Genomic DNA, 19,228 nt, shown 5'->3' on the forward strand with positions numbered 1-19,228 from the left:
CAGACAGTAATAAGATTTTTTAAAACAGCTGTAATAGTATAGTAATACCAAGTAGATGATACAGGCTAATGCCAAGAACTCAAACCCAGGTAACATCATTTCAAAACACTTCCTGGAGAGGTTAGGACTTGTGTGGGTGTGTAAAGGAAAAGGAGAGAGAAGCAAGAATTCAGATTAGAAGAAAAGCTCCAACAAGGCAGGAAATCACAAGACTTAAGCAAAGTCTTAATATAGGAGATGAATGGGAATTAACATTCAAAAGACGGAACAGTGAACTGATCAAGTTTGAAGGAACCTTAGCAGTGATCAAATCCAAATTCCTATCCTTGCAGATGTTGCAACACATCCAAGGTTACAGGGTGTATTTATGGCAGAGCTAAGGCAAGAACAGATCTAACTTCAAGTCCTGGGCTCAGGACTCCAGAGGCCGAGGTCAAAGGTGCTTGGTAATAGGGTGTCCTTGAGAGTTTACGAGCAGGAGACTGAGAGGATCAGCACGGGACTTTTAGATGTTTAACCTAGCAGTGGTGTGGAGTCAAGAGAAACAGTTATAAGGCAACTACAGCAGACTGGCTGTCAGGCACGCAGGATGTGACTAAGTGAAACAAAAGAAAAGAGAGCAAAGGGTGAACCAAGGAAGCACAGAGAAGAACCAGGAGGTTCCCTGAGTAGGGGACCAGGATAAGGATGAGACCATCAGGAGGAGAAGAGATTCCTACAGAACTGATTTTTAGAGAAAGTAATAAGCATGCTTAACATACTGCCTAGCATATAGTGAGATTTTAATAAATGTTTTTCAAGTGAATGGGTCGTGTTTTCAATGTGTTGAGATTGAGCTAAAGACAGGAAAGAATCTCGAAAGGGAACTATCCCGAGGCAATCAGAAATATGAGGTTTGGAGCTAGGGAGAAAAGTCAGATGGGAAAGAAGTAGAAATCTTTGCTGTAGATGTTATTCTGAATAAAGTAGTGAAAATGAATCTCTAGAAAGGGGTAAGAAGGGGAGGCAGAAGAAAAGGGGGAGGAAGAGGGGCAGAAAGAGGAAAGCAGAGAAGGAAAGAAGTCGATCTCTGGGAAGCAGAGCAAATAAAGCAATCTGAGAAAGAACAGGAAAACAGGCATTCACATCAAGAAGAGTATTTCAACTTGTTTGATACTCATAAAAACTCCATGGAGAAGACATAGCCAACATCATCATCTTCACTTAGAAATAAGGAAACTGAAACCTAGAGGGGCTGGGTGCTAGTAGCAATTCCATACAGAGGCCGTCCCATCAGCTGCAGCAGAAAACACCCGGGTCTGGTCTGGACTCAAAGCCAGGTGCAGCACTCTGCCCCTGTGGCCTGGGGGAAAAGGGAAAGACAGTTCATACTCCTCCACGTTACATGGGCTGCTGCTCAGGACTATAGGCAATGTGAGGTGGGGTCATGAGTCCCATCCCAGAATAAAGGGCTTTCCCACACCCACCAGGTTCAGAGCTGCCACCAACTGAGCCATGCTGGGAGACAGCAGTCAGGGCTGACTGGGACAGTTTTCTCCCTCAGTGCTCTTGCCCCTGTATCAGTGTCCTGTGGCTGCCATAACAGATCACCACTCACTGGGTGGCTTAAAACAACAGAAATTGATTCTCACAGTTCTGGAGATGGGAAGTCTGAAATCATGGGGTCACAGGGGCAGTGCTCCCTAGGGAGGCTCTCGAGGTGATTCTGTGCCTTGCGGCTATTGGCAATCATTGCTCTGTGGCCACATCACTCCAGGCTCTGCCTCTGTGGCCACATCACCTCTTCTTCTGTGTGTCTGTTCTCCTCTGTGTGTCTCTCACAAGGATACTTGTCATTGGATTTAGGGCCACCTGGATAATCCAGGATGATTTTATGTTAAGATCCTTAATGACATCTCCAAATGCAATATTTCTAAATAGGTCCCATTCTGAGGTTCCAGAGATTTAGCATGGCTATCCTTTAGGAGACTATTTATCAGCCTACCACACCCTTCATGCCCTATACTGTTGTTAGTTCTGTCGTCTCTAATCCACCCATTCCTACGAATGCCAGTGCTATGCTCCTGCCACATACCCCAGGCCTCCCCAAGAAGTATCCCACTGGGCCCCAGCTTTCAATAAACTAATCAGATAAACTGAAGCAGCAAGTTTACATTTATAAAGACAATGCAGGCCCCTTTTATAGGTGAGGGAAAAGATTTGGGGATACCAAATGTGTTGCCAAAGGTCACACAGCTAATTAATGGCAGAGCCAGAACTAGGATCCAATTCAACGCTCTGACTATTCAGACCACACGCCAAACTAGGATCCAATTCAACACTCTGACTATTCAGACCACACACCAAACCCTGACCAAAGAATCTGTTTTTTTATGGAAGACCACTGTCTATTATTTAAAAAATAATAAAACCATATAAATGAAAAGCAACTTGATTTAGTTGTTTTAAAAGGATAAATATAGGAGATGGACACAGTGGCACATGCCTGCAGTCCCAGCTACTCAAGAGGGTCACTTGAAGCAAGGTGTTTGAGGCTACAGTGCACTATGATCAAGCCTGTAAATAGCCACTGCACTCCAGCCTGGGCAACATAGCAAGATCCAGCCTCTTAAAAAGAAGAGGATAAATATATAATAAAACATTACTCTAATGCTTTTATTTATTTATTTATTTATTTTGAGACAGGGTCTCACTCTGTCACCCAGACTGGAGTGTAGTGGTGCAAACACGGTTCACTGCAGCCTCAACCTCCTGGACTCAAGTGATCCTCCCACCTCAGCCTCTCAAATAGCTGGGACTATAGGGAGTGTGCCACCACGTCCGGCTAATTTTTGTAATTTTTCTAGAAATGGAGTCTCACTGTGTTGCCCAGGCTGCACTAATGCTTTTAAATTAATAAGAAAGAAAAGTCTATTCAATAAATATAATAGGTAATAAATATGTCTTCACTCTTCTGTGTTGTGATGAAGAAGAGAAAAAGGGAAAAGGAGTAATGGTGGGGGGAAATCCCAATCTTTTCCAAAGCATGTACTACTGAAAACCATCTTGACTTAAAAATTGGAAAGGTACTTCTAGAATTTGTTAGAAAAATGGCATTTGGATTGGATGCAAAGGCATTCTTGAAGTTTTTCTCGCATATCAGTGACAATCTTAATTTACCAGATAGTGGGAAATGTCTTCTTTATGTCAGACAAAGGTCCTTTTTAGGGTTTATTTTCCCAGGTTCTAAGAATACAGACACTGAAAGCATGAAAATGTTGTCTTATTTCTGCAACTATAGTCATAAATGAGACCACATATTGATACACGGAATGATGAAACCAAGCCAAAGACCAGATCTCACCCTACAAGCTAAAGAGCTACCTACTCCTATTTTAAAGCTTAAAAATTACAACTCTTTAATAGGTGGGAATAATCATAAGTTACCTTTCTTCTGTGGTCAGGTGGATGAGGTCTCTTTAACTGAAATTTTCCCTCCCAAAAAAAGTCATGACTATGGTTAACAGGGTAAAACTTAGTAAAGGTGTGACCAGAATCTAGAATCGTTTTGTTCCAAACTTTGTGACCACAACCCACAGCCAAAACTACATTTTATGTAGCAACCCCATATATAGACACATATATGTACTATATAACCATAACAAAAGTTTCACAAAATACTACCTAATTTTCCATTTTCCCATCTATACTATTCTATTTCACTTTTTATTGCTGATCTTGACTCACTACATTCATAATCCAATGATCATAACCCCCAGTTTGAAGACACTGATCCAGATCCCAATCATCAGGTGTATGTCGAGGGCTCTGTTCTTGACCCACAATGGAAACACAGCCTCACAACAAAAGCCATAAAAATTAAATACCTAGGCAGTATCAGGGGACACAGCAGTGTTCCCTTAGTGTGTTCATGGAACAAGTACTTCAAGATGCCCCCCACTACAGATTTCCCAAGTGTGTTTGGGGAAACAACGAATGCTATCACCTTCTCTTGGTGATGCACAATACACATAATCTATCCAAGCCTTTGGAAGGTCCTTAAGAAAGAAAACACTGGCCAGGCACGGTGGCTCACATCTGTAATCCCAGCACTTTGGGAGGCCGACGTGGGTGGATCACCTAAGGTCAGGAGTTCGAGACCAGCCTGGCCAACATGGTGAAACCCCATCTCTACTAAAAATACACAGAAATAAGCCAGGAGTGGTAGTTGGCGCCTGTAGTCCCAGCTACTAGGGAGGCTGAGGCAGAAGAATCACTTGAACTTGAGAGGTGGAGGTTGCAGTGAGCCGAGATGGTGCCACTGAACTTCAGCCGGGGCGACGGAGTGAAACTCTGCCTCAAAAAAAATTAAATAAAAAGAAAATAAAGAGAAAAAACTATTCTAGCTTAACCCCAAATTTCCAAACTTACTGACCACATGGCATGTTTTTGTATTAACAACTTTGTATACATGTTTTGTATAACTGCTAAACACTTTTGAGAAATACTGTATGTAGAAGGAACTAATGGGTTAGAGATGAAAATGAGTGTCTAAGAGCTCAAAAGTAACCTCATCTCCAACTATAAGCATTTTAAGAGAAAAGGTTAAAAGGCACTCTTGGAAATTCTGTCTAATATTAGTGAAAAAATTCACAAGGAGTTAAAACTAAAGTACTTATCACTTGTAAGGGCCAGAGAAACAAGGAAATACACCTGATAAGTACATTCTTTATTCCAAGCATCAGAAAATTGATTTGAATATCCTATCACATGCCCCCACCTAGATGAAGGCCCTGCCTAGCTGCTGGAATTAGTTTTGTAAAGAACCAGGTTTTAAGGCTTGATTTACAATACTTCTCTAATCTGAAAAGGTCCAGGGAATTGCATGTCTTTTGATTTAAAATATGCAAAAAAAATATGACTCATGCTCTTCCTACACTTGCACCTGATCACCAAAATGGCTCTGCTAAGAGTTGCCTGTATTCTGATACAGGCCACAGAGTGTGACAGCTGAAGAATACAAAGGTCATTCTGAGGCTGAGGTCCAGTCGGGCTCATCAACAGAGGCAGGAAGTCTACCCGATAAGGCTGTTTCGTTGTTGCCCGTTAACATTTTCAGAATCTCCAAAGAAAGTTATGGTATTATCACCACCTAACATTGTTTTCTGCATGTCTCCTCTCACAAAAGTGTGGGCTCCCTGAGGGCAAGGACATTGTCTCTCTTGTTCACCTGTGTATCCCCAGCACCCTAGAAAGTACCTGCCACATAATAGATGCTTCATAAATAAATAATGAGTAAGTAAATCCCAGGGATTGGCCAGGAAGCCAGGTGAGTGGAGAGAGGAAAAAGACGGGATATATAATCAGAGTTCTACAGGATGCCCCGTTCTTACACCGACCACCAGTTTTGTCTTCGTGTTTCCCTGGGCTGGGTAGAGGAGATATTCTACTCACCCTTGAGCCCCCTTTAACATTCTAGATTGCACAAAAGATTTAAGGCCCAGAGGACAGGGCCTGGGTCTTGCTCCCCATCATGGGGTCTTTCTCTCAAGAAGTACCCAGTAAAAGTTGGTAGAACTAAGCTGAGAAGAATAGTGGTCTACCTTGAAAGGGCAGATGTTCACAGAGGAAGCCTCATGGTCATCAGTGGCCTCCTGGCACATAATAATGTCTTGCCCTTTCGGATTGCCTTATCTTCCACCCATTCTACACCATTGGTTTTTCTTCAAAATAAAATGATTTGTGATGCTCACTCGAGTTCAAAAACTGCCCCAGATCACCACTCCATCATTCATATACATATGCAAGGAGAAGATGACTTAATTTAAAGTGATGAACCATCTTAGTCAAATTCAGAAACATTCAACTATACACTCTCTGAGGTAGGGTGGATGTAGGACTTTTACCTCTGATGAAATATGTACTGAGAAAAACCGGAAGGAGAAAATCTTTCATTCCCCTCAACAACAGCTCACTTTGCTATAGATGCATGGCATTTTACTCACCCATTTGCTTACCAAAAAACCCACCAGACCTGGACACAGTAGGACAGGTCCACACAGTCACATCATTCTTGGGAGTACCTAGGCCAGTTGCAATCTCCTTTGTCTTAGGTAGCCAGATTAAGGAACAAATCTGAAATAATGATCAAAAATACAGAATTATTACAATTTCTGATTCCTTATGAATATACTTAAACTGGTTATAGACAGTATGCACTGTCCATGACCCAACCTCCAGTACAGCTGGAGTAGGATGTTAAAGAAATTACATCCATTCTAGGAAAGTTTATCCAAGGCAACAAAGGATCAAGTATACAAATAGGCTTAGGTGTAGTAAATGGAAGAATTTAAGTGAACTGTGACCATTGGCCAGGAAGAGCCAGACTACCCTCAAAGTTCATGGTCAAAGCAGTGATGGGAAAGAAAGGAAATGTGAAAAATAGAAAATACAAATTATATTAACTTTGAACTCACAAATGAAGAGGTTTTTACAATAAAAAGAAACTCTTGAGAACTCAAATTCCTTATGGACTCAATAGAGAAAGAGAGCTTGTTGTGGGCATAGGCTCTGTCATAAACTATTTTCACAAGAATGCAGAAGATTGAAATGAAGATGAAGCCCAGAGGAGATATTAACCTGTGAGTTTGTGCTTGGGGTCTGTATGCTGTTCCCAGCATTTATATCCAAGATGTGTAAGCATCCATCCTTCATTCCTCCTCCAATGGCAAGGACCCCAGACTGCCAGGGACACCAATCCATAGCCTTTAAAGTTTCACATAATAGCACAGACAGGTCAGCTTCAAAGAAGGTGCACTCATGAATGTGATGCACTTAAGTAAGCAGCAAGTCCCCAGGTCTGCACCTGTCACAGCTCTCCTGGGCCTGCTATCCAAAGGCAGGAGCAACTGCACCCTCTAGAGATTACTCCTCAGGGACTAGCAGTCACTTCTGGAAGGGAAGATACCTAACATGACTCAAATTATGATAACAATTGTGGATTTTTTTAACATAGACTATGCAATAACAGTTGGAAAGCTACATGCAATACATACTATGGGGCAAAAATCTGCTGCTGGAGTAGTTCACATGTGCCCTTGCAAATTGGCTCTGAAAATGCAGGCTTTCTCTGATTTGTCTACCTGCGTCCTTATGTTCCAGGTAGTGGTCAGATAAAAGACAACTATATGTGATTGCTCACAACTCAAAAGTCTCAAGCACTTCAAATTTTAAGGCAGTTCAGAAAATAAAATTGCCTTCTATTTATTTATAATTACAGTTAATTTAAAAAATAGGATTTAGTATCACACATTTACATTGGTAATTAAAATTACTAATAACAATCACTTTAAAGGACATTTTAATAAATACTACAATTGTATGTATCTATGTATCCTTATCAATCATCTTGGTAACCACCCTCATTTTTGCATCTTCTCTTCTACATGTAAAAATATTTTATAAAGTAGCAAACATAGTGTTTATACTATTTCATTATTTTCTGTTGTTTTCACCTATCATATAAACACTTTTCCACATTTTAATATACTTTTCACAATTATAATTTTTAACAATCCCATAATATTCCATCATGCTGTTGTATCCTGATTAATTTTTGTTCTGCTAATGCCAGACCTGTTTTGGTTTTTGTTGTATTGTGGTTTTATTTGTATTGGGTTGGGTTGCTTTTTTTTGGAAAGGAGTAATTTTTTTGTTTTTCTGCATGTGTTTTATTTGTTGTCTGTTCTCATAAAGTACACTGTAATGAATATATTCTACATGCCTTTTTTTCTCACAAATTTTTCAAGTAAATTCCAAGGTTCAAAAGAGTTGACATAAAATTTTCCAAACAGTTATAACTTTTTACAGCACCAGCATCCAATGAGTATACTAATTTCACCCTGGCTAAAAGTTACATGAAGTTAAAAATGTTATTTTACATCTAGTGAAATTATAATAATTATAAAACAGATTATAAGGGTAATTTATTTTCTTCTTAGCAAGAATGAACTTTTTTCTGTGTATTTATGTTCCTCCAGCATTTCCCACCATGTGAATTTTTTTGCCATTTAAGCACCTACATCTTAATGCTTTTCTTACAAGTTTGAGTCCATTTTTTAAAAACACACATCTGAATATACAATAGTTCCTCTCATTCTTCATTTAACCAACTTGCTAAATTTACCAAAGTTCTCCTCTCCTTCTGTAAAATATATTTATTTCTACCCATAGCATACTAATCTTCTGTTCTCTAGAATGCTCCACACTTCTGCTCCCACTAATTAAGCTGTAGGTTTATAGAACCCACTGTGTTTTGCCAAACCTGTTTATAACAGGTGAACTTGTTATTATAACTGTGATTTCATCAAATCACATGTAAATGTTTAATTAAATCACCTACTTTATTTGGACTAAAGATGATTGTTACTTCTATGAATTCAATCAAACAATTTGGAAGCTTTTTTTTTTTTTTAAGACACAGTCTCACTCTGTTGCCCAGGATGGAGTGCAGTGTTACTACAAGGGGTCACTGAAGCCTCGATCTCCCTGGGGCTCAAGCCATCCACCCTCCTTAGCCTCCCAAAGTGCTGGGATTACAGGCATGAGCCACTGCACCTGGCCTCACTCTACTTTAAAGATTCTGCAGCAGATTGTATTTTCCAAAGATAGCCACAACACTGTCTTTCATCCAACAAGACCTTCTAAGCCTTGCCCATTCCCTCCATCAATAGGTACAATCTAATTCCTCTACCTTTGAATCTGGGGGGACTTGTGACTAACCTGGAACCAATAAATGTGACAAGTGACACTGCATGACTTGCAAAATTGGGTTATATTAATAAAAGGTATTACCACTTTCACCTTGCTCTCTGAAGCACTGGACCTATTTCCCTGAAGCACAAATTCCAACTGGCTTGAGGCAACCACGTTGTAAGGAAACCCAAATCAGCTCACACAACATGAAGATGCAAATTGCAAGAAGGAGCATGCCCAGCCAGCTGGCAAACAACTGGTGCAGCCCCCAGCACTTTTAGCTTCTGATGCTGTCTGACTGCAACCTCATGAGTGATCCTGAGCCAGAACTGCTCCGATGACATTTTCCCAGAATCCTTACCCAGGAAGCCATAAAAGATAATGAAATTATTATTGTTTTAAGCCACTAAGTTTTTGAGTAATTTGTTGCACAGCAATAGATAATCAGACAGATACTATAAATAGAAACCTTGAACAATGAAATATGGTTGTAGTTCATACAAGAAAGACAATGAGGAATTCTAATCAGCCTACCTACACTCAAAGTAAAGGCCTTCGTCTCATATGGTGAATGAATGTACAGTTTAATAAATCTGGTGAATGTAATGTTCTCAGTCAAAATAAAATATCTACAATATATATCATAAGTTAAAGTTCCCTGCTTTATCTTTTTCAAATAACAATTCTCCACCTCTGATTAGGCTGGAGAAGTGGGCTATTTCACAGAAAACATAATTTTGCAATTTCAAGAGGCTCAGAAATTTTCCCTGAACCCACGGACCCCAGTTTTACCATATGATGGATAATATTTTTTATATTTATTAATAATCATTTTCTTAAATACCCTACTGTTCTAGATAGCTTTTATAATAAATATTTTGGCAAAATTAGAAGCTACACCATGAGAGGAATCACACAGATGTCAACCTGCAAAGTCTACTCCTGCTTCACCAGTTGGTTAGCTGGTGACTGAAGAGACATGACTGGTGACTGTTCAGTGATTCCCCAGGTGCTGACTGCCAGGAGGCTTGGCTTGCTCTGGTTTCCAGAAACTCTTTCTTAGTGAAGAGGACTCCCATTTAGTAGTTCAATGCATTAGATTTTTGACAACAAGACATTTAAAAAGGTAACTTGTCTTGCTTGGCTTGGGTTTTCAACTATTTTTTTGTCTTGTTTTTGTATGTTGTTTTCAGACAGAATATTTTACATACATTTTTCCTACTTTTTTTCAAGTAATGAATAGTGGGAATTTGGACTGATCATCATTCTCAATATCCTGTAGACATGAAAAACCACAAGCCAGGAATTTCGGGGCAGCACAATGTAGTGGCAGTAGTCACTACATACATCATCCTATATTAGGAAGCCCTGTAATAACTTTTAAATCATCTTGTAATCAATTTGCTTATTGTTAATAAGGTAGAACCATTTCTTTGCTCTGCGAGTGACATATATTCTGGGACTATGTTGAGGTCAAGACATACATCTGTGTCACCAACTCCTCAAGAAGGAAAGTATGGATTTTTTTACTAGAAATAAGAATTTAACAGTCAGAGAAATAAATAATTATGCAGAACACGGTGGAGCATTGATCTAACTTCACAGCACCCTGCCATTTTCTGACAATGGGTCTCTTTCCTTACATGTGAGCTTGTGACCCAGGCCCGTCAGTGTGCCCATCTCTCTAGCCACAATTATTAACTGAGAGATGAGAATGTGACCAAAGGCAGACTAGGGTCCTCCCTGGCACATTTCCACCAGAGTTATAAGGAAAGATGGCTTCTTATCCAGCACCCATCTAGAAGAATCTGAAGCTGAAGCTGCCAAGAGCCATCTTGCCCAGAAAATGAAGTCTGAAGGAAGAATGAAACCAGAGATAAGCAGAGCCAAGAGCTAAAAAGATGGGCCCAAATGACATTACTCAAAGCCTTAGATCCAGCTGATATTTAAAACCAGCCGTATGTACCCAGGACTCCACAGTTACATGAAAAAATAGATTTACTTTTTTGCTTAAGCATAAGTTTGACTTTGGTTTCAGTCACCTACAACTAAAAAATCTGACCAGTGGGAAGCATAAATAGGGTTGTCTTTCAGGAGAGTGATGACAAACTCCAAAGCAAATTCTAGAGAAAGAAAAATCTCAAAATATTGGCTTAATGATTTTCTTTTTATATGTGAAGGATACCCAGTGGTCTCTGAGTAACAGGAAACCTAGAAAGCTACTGAGTTTCTTACCTTGACTGCTGTAGACTGGGGTATGACTTTCAGCGGTTGGCCCTGTGCACTGGCACCTGGGTCGTGGGGCCATATTGTCAGCAGTCCATCACTGCAGCCGCTGGAAAGCAGCCTGCCATCCGGTGACCACTTCAGAGCACACACAGCTTGCTTGTGGTGAAGTGTTCCAACATGATGCTGGGCTACCCGAACATCATGATGATAAACACGCCCCAATCTTGACCCACTGTGAGTTTACATAACAAAAAAATTAAGCCCTGTTGCTACATAAACATTTGAAAACATGGAGGAAAGCATAGTTCAAAGTAAAACTTCTGAAAGACCCCTAGGACCGATTGAAAACACAGGTGGAGATTCCTTGGGTTAATAAGGATGGAGTGTTCTGCCTGGAGGATTCTTTTCACAAGTGAAATTGATTTGTCTGGCAGAGTTTGAAGTCTGGATTTAAAAATATCCTTTAATAGATGTTTCTAATGACTTTAATCTGGTGTAGGCAGCCATGGAAAATTAAGCTGAGATTACCAGATTTTCCCAAATGGTAGTTTATATACTGGACCTAGGAAATATTAATACTTTTCTGCAACTTTGAATATTTCAGAGTGTCTCAATGAAATTGTTTCAGTATATATTTATAGTAAAATGTTAAACATAGAAAAAGGAAACAATTTTCTAACAGGTAGATTCCTATTAACCTATAGATCCACTCTTAGTTTTGCTAAAGGCACTAATATGTAAAAGAAGTTTAAAACCAATTGAATGTCACAGCAAACTGCAATATGATTCCTAATCAGTGGATAATGTCTCTATTCATGCTCACTGATGTGAAACTAAACAACTAAAGATCACATCACTTTTTCAAAGATAATGAACTCTTTCTAGATTAATTTAATTTTCTCTAAGGAGTAAGTAAATGATGTTCCACAATTATTTCAGACATTTCTCAAAATCCAGTGTCACATTGTTTAAAACTATGCAATGCTGAACAGCATTCTGATAAACAATATGGGCTCTGGAGCCAGACCAGCTGGGTTATCCCAACTCTGTCACTTAGTAACCATGTGACTTCAGGCTAGTGTCTTAGTTTACTCATTTGAAAAAACAAAATTGAGGATAAGAGACCACCTTATCACGTTACTGCAGTGATTAAAATGAAATTACACACATAAAAAGTACAGCACAGTGCCTGGCACAGAGTAGTCTGAAAATGTTAGCTGCTATTATTATAAGAAAGGATCTGTTCATTTTCCTCGTGGATAATGAAACTAAACTTTAACAATGCAGATTAGAAAAGGAGCTTGAGTACATAGGACGGAGTTTGAGTACATACAAAGGAGACTGCAATAACTAAGTTGTTTTAAGTATGGCCAAAATCACAAGATATTCAAATCTCAAGTTTACATCAAATTATTTAAATACATTTTAAAAGTCTTTGGGATTTATCTAACTTAAGTCTACCTTAATCTTAAGAACTACAATATGAAAATGAATGGCTATGATTAAAAGCAGTATATATTTAGACCAGTTATGTAGGCTCACAGGAAGAAGTCACTTAATTTTTCTGGTTAAAAAAGAAGCAGTTAAACTAAATCATTAGTTCTCAAAGGGATACATCATCAGCATCACTTGGGAAATGAGAAATGGCAATTACCAGCCCCTCAAGACCTAATGGATCTGAAGCCCCCCAAGTGAAGCCAGCAATCTGCGTTTTGAGGAGCCCTCCAGGTGATTGTGATGCATGCTTAAGTTTGAGAACTACTGAACAGGATAATCTACGAGGTTCCTTCCGCCATAATTTCTGTGGGTCTGTGAATTTGGAAATGTGCCCCAAAGAGCTCAACATATTCCATAGTATAGATACTGATAGCAATAAATACTTGATTTCAGCACAATATCCCTTTAGTACCTATTACTTAGCACAGAGAAACCTTTTGCTTGAAGGGAGTTTCACATTTTATCTGAACAATTTAGTGAATCCCATGCAGAAGGCACACATGGTACATGTGGGCACCAAGACACTTATATCGCCAGCAGATCAGAATACCTGAGAGGGTGGGATCATACCTGATATTAAGTCCAATGGCCTATTTTGTTTTATTTTTTGTCAGTTTAGGTTTTGAATATTATAATTGTTTACTCAGGCCCCATAATCAATTGTTAATACAAACACAACTGTCTCCAATAAGACACTTCTTACCTGCTGAGGATAAAGTGATTCCAGCTCAGAGCCCCAACTACTGACAAATGACCAAGCATATTTCTCAGCCGCTTTTTAGTTACCACATCCCATAACTGAAAAAATGAACAAGGAGAGTTATGTAGCATTGGAGTTTTCACAGCCCACTGTCTTCTCAAAGGCCTGAGAGCCAATTACTGTTGATATTGTTAGTTTTTGTACTAAGTGAAAACCCAGCACCTCTAGCCAGCAGTTCTCAATTCTGACTGTGTATTAGAATCAGCTGGGGAGTCTGTACCACTATGGATGCAGATTTAGTTGGCGGAGTAGAACCTGGGGATATGGCAATTGTTTTAAAGCTCCCCAGGTGAATTCAATGTGTAGCCAAGGGTTGAGAATCATTACCACATTTCTAGCTCCTTCTGAATTGTGAGAATTACAAATCTGGAAATCTACCTACAGTTACCAACAAATGTATTAATAAGATGTGGGTACCCGGACACTTCCTAGAATCAGAAATTCCACTTATTGCTAAGAGACTCCTTTCCTGCCAGCTACAGATAATATTCTGATCGCCATGGGGAATGACAACTTTGGTGTAAGAAGAAATTATGACATAGACTTCACAGCATTCATTATCATTGCAGAGATGAGAAAGCAGTGAGAGAGCCATCTGTAGCCCTCCTGAATCATTTGCACATGAATGATGTTGTTTATTCTGTTAGTAACAAAAAATAATAATAATGATACATGAGAAATTAGATAGACTGATGGAAGCTCAATAAATCCCCATTTCAAAGAGCCTGTCAGAAAAAAAAAAAAATTAGTACAGACTCCTAATCATGGCTTCAGGTGAAAAGGAGAACTGAAAGTATCTTCCTCTCTCCAAAGCTCCAGAACAGGAGACTCTACAAGCCCAACTTTAGTTTCAGAGAAAATATATTTTTAAACATGACAGAAAGATTGTGGTGGAAACTAACCAGAGTACCCTTAAGTCTTCGTTAAAAACCATTCAGTAAAAAAAAAAAAAAAGTAGAATGTCATCTCCTTTTATTCCCCATACTTTAAGAGCCACACCTAGTTTCTCTACTTTACATTAACTTATTATTAAAAGTCAATTATAGTGTAGTAATACACAGAGAACATAATGAGAAAAAAAACTGGCCAGTACTTGCACTTCTCCCTCGCTGGTGCCAACTGCCAGGCAAGTTCCCTCTTTTATCCAGGACACGGAAGAGATATAGTTACAAGTGAGACTTAAGTCTATGGTTTCAATCCCATTGCAGTTCTCCCCATTCCAGATGTACACAGCAGAGCCCAGGGCTATGGCAACAAGATTCTGAAAACTCCAGTCTAGGATATTCAGATCTATAAGAAAAGCACTTCAAATTAGGGTAATTATACAGCCAAATGAAAACATGTTCAAATAAACAACTTTATTTATAGGTAGGGGGAAAAGACTAATACCATCCCATGGTTAGTTGGAAAACAGAAACATGGAACCAAGGAAATCCTTAAAAGTTCAAAAATGAAAACTGGAATAGAATCTGGTGTCAACACTCACAGTCTAATAAGCAATAATGCTTATTATTTACATGGAAATATACTTATTTAGAGGCATTTAAAGAATTTGGCAGATTCATCTACCATTATTAGTACATGCAGACTTCATTTAACAGATCACTAAAAATTAAAAGCATATAATGCTTATGGAGACACCCTTGGACCTAGGATATCTATAAGGGAGATGCCACCATCATTTCTAACCAAAAATACCACCCAGCTAGAAGAGGCGATGGTTCACGTATGATACCTACATGTTCTCAACAGTATTCTATAGCTTACACTAATATGAAACCTTTGACTGCTAAGATAAAACATATTTGTATGACAATTTATTAAAATATACCCTATCTTATTTATTATCAGTCAGAAACTCCTGACTGACACGTATCAGTATAAAACTAAGTAGCACACCAGTTTCCCTACAGTAGTTTAAACCTCTACAATACATTCCCTCCCCGTGACAAATCTAAACTCTGAATGAAGTATAAAAAACAAACACCTGGAGACCCTGGAAAGTAAGAAAAAGCAGTAAACTAAGTAAGGGAGTCAAACTTTGGAGAGGCAACCTGGCCGGAGGTGAGTTTCCCACTTTTCTTCTTTCACACATTTGCCCCAGGACAGGCCCCAGTCATAGAGTGCCAGTGAAGACTCTGATAAAAAGGACACCATCTTTCTGGTCAGAGAAACCATGGAAATAGAGCCTGAGGCATAGAACTGATACCAGTATGAGGGGAAAGTCCTAGACATGAGAAAGCCAAAAGAAAGAGATCCTCTGAGTGTGAGTATATTAATTCACACACATCTCAGCCTTACCCCTAAATCATTTACACGCAGAAAAGACTCAAATTAGCTTAGCAAAGGCTTTAAGAAACGAACTGAGATTTGAAACCTCCATACAAGTCTCAGTCTAGGCTCTGATCCACATGTATGAGATACAGACCCAAACCAGCATGGTCAAAGTTAAAGAAACTGATCTAAGATTTGAAACACCACCCACAAATGGCAAGACAAAACTTAAAATATGAACCTAACTAGAACAAAAACATCAACCAGAAGAAAACATCAACATTCTCCACAGGATCCAATGACTATAACATAACATCTACAATATCCAGACAAAATTCAAAATTACTGGATAAATGTAAAGGCAAAACATAACCAATAAATGAAAACTCCAAGGTGACCTAGGTATAGATATTATGAAACAAAGACTTTAAAGCAGCCATTATATTCTCCATGAAGTGAAGAAAACCACACATGAAATGAATGGAAAGTCATACGAAGTTTTATATGAAGCTTTAGCAGATAAACAGAAAACCCAAAAGTATTTTCTAAGTAAAGAAAATAGAAATCATAAAACAAAGCTCTAAAATGGAAATCAAATATACAAAAACCATAAAATACAAACTTTAAAATGGAAAAATATAATATCTGAAAAATTCCTTGGATATGCTGAATAGCAGGATAGAGGTGATAGAGGAAAGAGTAAACTTGAATATAGATAACAGAAAGTATTCAACCTAAAGAATGGGGAGAAAAAATTTGTTAAAGAATGAAGCCTCAGGGAATTGTAGAATAATATCCAAAAATCTAACATGTGTAAGTAGAGTCAGGTCTTAGAAGCAGGATAACAAGATTTCAGATGACCATGGGGTTCTCACCAGACACCATGGAGGCCACAGTCAATGGAACAACATCTTTTAAATGCTGGGGGTAGGGAGTGGTGATGAATCTTTCAACTCAGAATTCTATATCCAGCAAAAACCTCATAAACTGGAAGATGGAAAATCTAACAGAAGTCTGTGCCAACAGACCTAATCTGCAAGAACCGCTAAAGGAAGCTCTTCAGGCGAAAGGGGCATTATATGAAAGAGAAACTTGGATCTTCAGAAATGAAGGAGAACACTGAAATTGGTAAATATTTGGGTAAACATAGGAGCCATTTTTTCCTCTTAAGCTATTTAAATATTTTTTCAATTTTAAAATGCTTACAATTGGACGGTTTTCAGTGTATGTAAATACAAAATGCATGACAGGCCAGACACAGTGGCTCACACCTGTAATCCCAGCACTTCGAGAGGCCAAGGTGGAAGGATCACTTGAGCCCAAGGAGTTCAAGACCAGCCTGGGCAACAAAGTAAGACCCCATCTCTACAAAAAATCAAAAAATTACCCTGACAAGGTGGTATGTGCCTGTGGTCCCAGCTACTTGGGAGGCTAAGGCAGGAGGATCACTTGAGCCCAGGAGGTAGAGGCTACAGTAAGCCTCTACAGTCTCCAGCCTGAGCCACTGCACTCCAGCTTGGGTGACAGAGTGAATTGAAAACTTGTCATTTTAAGTTTTCAATTCCCAATCTAAATGATAACTTACAGTAGTCATTTCGAAGACCAGTAAGATGAATCTTCACCTCTGGCTGGAGTATGGAATCGTTTATATCACTGGACGTTTTAAGATGGAAGGATTCATCTCTGACTCCATCTTTGCAGCCTACAAGAAACAAACACTTCTACACAGCTCTATGATCCTGAAAATATAATATTTGTTATTGTGGGTGTTAAGAAATAACATTAAGTGGAAAAGCTTAATTAAGTAGAAAATAAGTAGTCATCATGATAAAACTACAGTACAAAGAGCCAGGGAAGGAAGGAAATGAAGAGTACTTCAGTATTAATTTAAACAAGAATATTAAAAATTTTTTCAACAACACTTTCTAATAAAAAGCACATGCATACAGCACATTCTAATAAAAAGCCTCATATCCAAATAGTGTAACATCCAAATATGGCTAATATACTTGACTTTTCCTGGTGCAACTTTCATATTCAGGGATGAGTATTGTTAATGTTGGCATGGTATGGGAAATATACATTTTATGTTACTGTATTAGAAAGAATTGTACTAATGATGGTCTATTCTTATGTATGTATACACTGAATGAAGAAGACAGATCTTGTGGGGAGTACACAGAGATACTACATCATGCTTTGAATATTTCTTCTGTTATTTGGGATTTTAAAACCAAAGTGAATTTTGCTTTTCCACATCAAGACTTACCTGGTACACCCATGCCCTACTCTGAGACTTCATCAATAAATATTTACTGATTCATTGATTTTAGCTCTTTCTCTCAATATTTCAGTATCAGAGCACACAGACTTAACTGCTTTTGGTTAATTTTACCCATGACTATCTAAGGTCAGTATTCTATCTTTTGTTCAGTTCTCATCAAAAGACCATACTAAGTTCAAACCACAAGCCACTGTCTTTTCATCTCCAACCACTCAGCTTGTGATCAAACTGAGAATTATAAAATCAAAAGAAAACAAGACCACCTACCTAGGTGACTTGTGGTGTCTATGACCAGATGGCTTCTGATAAAAGCATGAGAGCTTCACAATGCTACACCAAGAAACCAAATTGTTACTCATAAATTCCTGCTTCCGTGTTAGCTATGAAAACCTGTAGTTGAGGGCAAAACTGCAAGATTACTAAAAATACTTAGGCTTGCTGATAAAGTATCACCAATGTTTTTAAAAAAAAAAAATCAATACCCAAAGAATGAACAAAAAAACTCCTGGGGCTGGGCACGGTGGCTCACGCCTGCAATCCCAGCACTTTAGGAGCTGAGGCAGGCAGATTGCCTGAGCCCAGGAGTTTGAGACCTACCTGGGCAACATGGCGAAACCCAGTCTCTACAAAAAATACAGAAATTAGCCGGGCTTGCTGGCCCATACCTGTAGTCCCAGCTACTTGGGAGGCTTAAGGGGGAGGATCGCTTGAGCCAGGAGGCCAGTGCTACCATGGCTGCACCACTGCACATCGGCCTGGGTGACAGAGTGAGGCTCTGTCTCTAAAAAAAATAAAAAATAAGACATGAAGAAACCTTAAATACACATTACTAAGTGAAAGAAGACAATCTGAAAAAACTATATATTGTATGATTCCAACTATATGACATTCTGGAAAACGAAAAACTATAGATACAGCAAAAAGGTTTCTATGGGAAGGGGCGAGACGGATGAATAGACAAAGTAGTGAGCATTTTTAGGAAAATGAAACTATTCTGTATATTGTAACAGTGATACATGTCATTATACATCGGTCAAACCCATAGAATACATAACATCAAGAATTAACTCTAATGTAAACTATGGACTTTGGGTGACAATGATGTGTCAATGTAGGTTCATTGATGGTAACAAATGTACCACTCTGGTGGGAGATGTTGATGATGGGGGAGGCTGTGCATGTGTGCATGTGTGGTAACAAGAAGGGAACCTGCACCTTCTGCCTAATTTTGCTGTGAACCTAAAACAAATCTAAATAATACAGTTTGTGTGTGTGTGTGTGTGTGTGTGTGTGTGTCTATATATATATATAGAGAGAGAGAGAGAGACTCCTAAAATATCAGAATAATATAGGTACATTATCTCTGGCTTCATAGAACATATATTTTTTATTCTAAGTCAAATATTCAGCACCTTACAAAAACAAAAACTTGTTGCTGTTTAGGACAAAAG

The 19,228-nt window shown here is 38.7% G+C and overlaps 1 protein-coding gene across 3 annotated transcripts in view; it reads right to left on the bottom strand.

Annotated features, from left to right (window-relative positions):
* The window catches only part of CDC20B (cell division cycle 20B), a 57,158-nt gene continuing 37,930 nt past the window's right edge, over window positions 1-19,228 (bottom strand). Inside the window, exons 6-12 of one of the 3 annotated variants that reach the window (XM_025387388.1) lie at window positions 17,079-17,195; window positions 14,313-14,509; window positions 13,163-13,257; window positions 10,969-11,194; window positions 6,619-6,744; window positions 6,009-6,114; window positions 1-1,342 (exon numbers count right to left, since the gene is read on the bottom strand). In XM_025387388.1, coding sequence (XP_025243173.1) covers window positions 1,242-1,342; window positions 6,009-6,114; window positions 6,619-6,744; window positions 10,969-11,194; window positions 13,163-13,257; window positions 14,313-14,509; window positions 17,079-17,195 — 968 coding nt within the window. In that variant the 3' untranslated portion in view covers window positions 1-1,241. Of the gene's footprint in view, window positions 1,343-5,996; window positions 6,115-6,618; window positions 6,745-10,968; window positions 11,195-13,162; window positions 13,258-14,312; window positions 14,510-17,078; window positions 17,196-19,228 lie in introns of all 3 variants that reach the window. The other 2 variants (XM_025387387.1, XM_025387389.1) reach the window with 2 other exon arrangements.

This window comes from Theropithecus gelada, chromosome 6 (assembly GCF_003255815.1).
Source record: "Theropithecus gelada isolate Dixy chromosome 6, Tgel_1.0, whole genome shotgun sequence".
In the NCBI taxonomy this organism is placed as follows: Eukaryota; Metazoa; Chordata; class Mammalia; order Primates; family Cercopithecidae; genus Theropithecus; species Theropithecus gelada.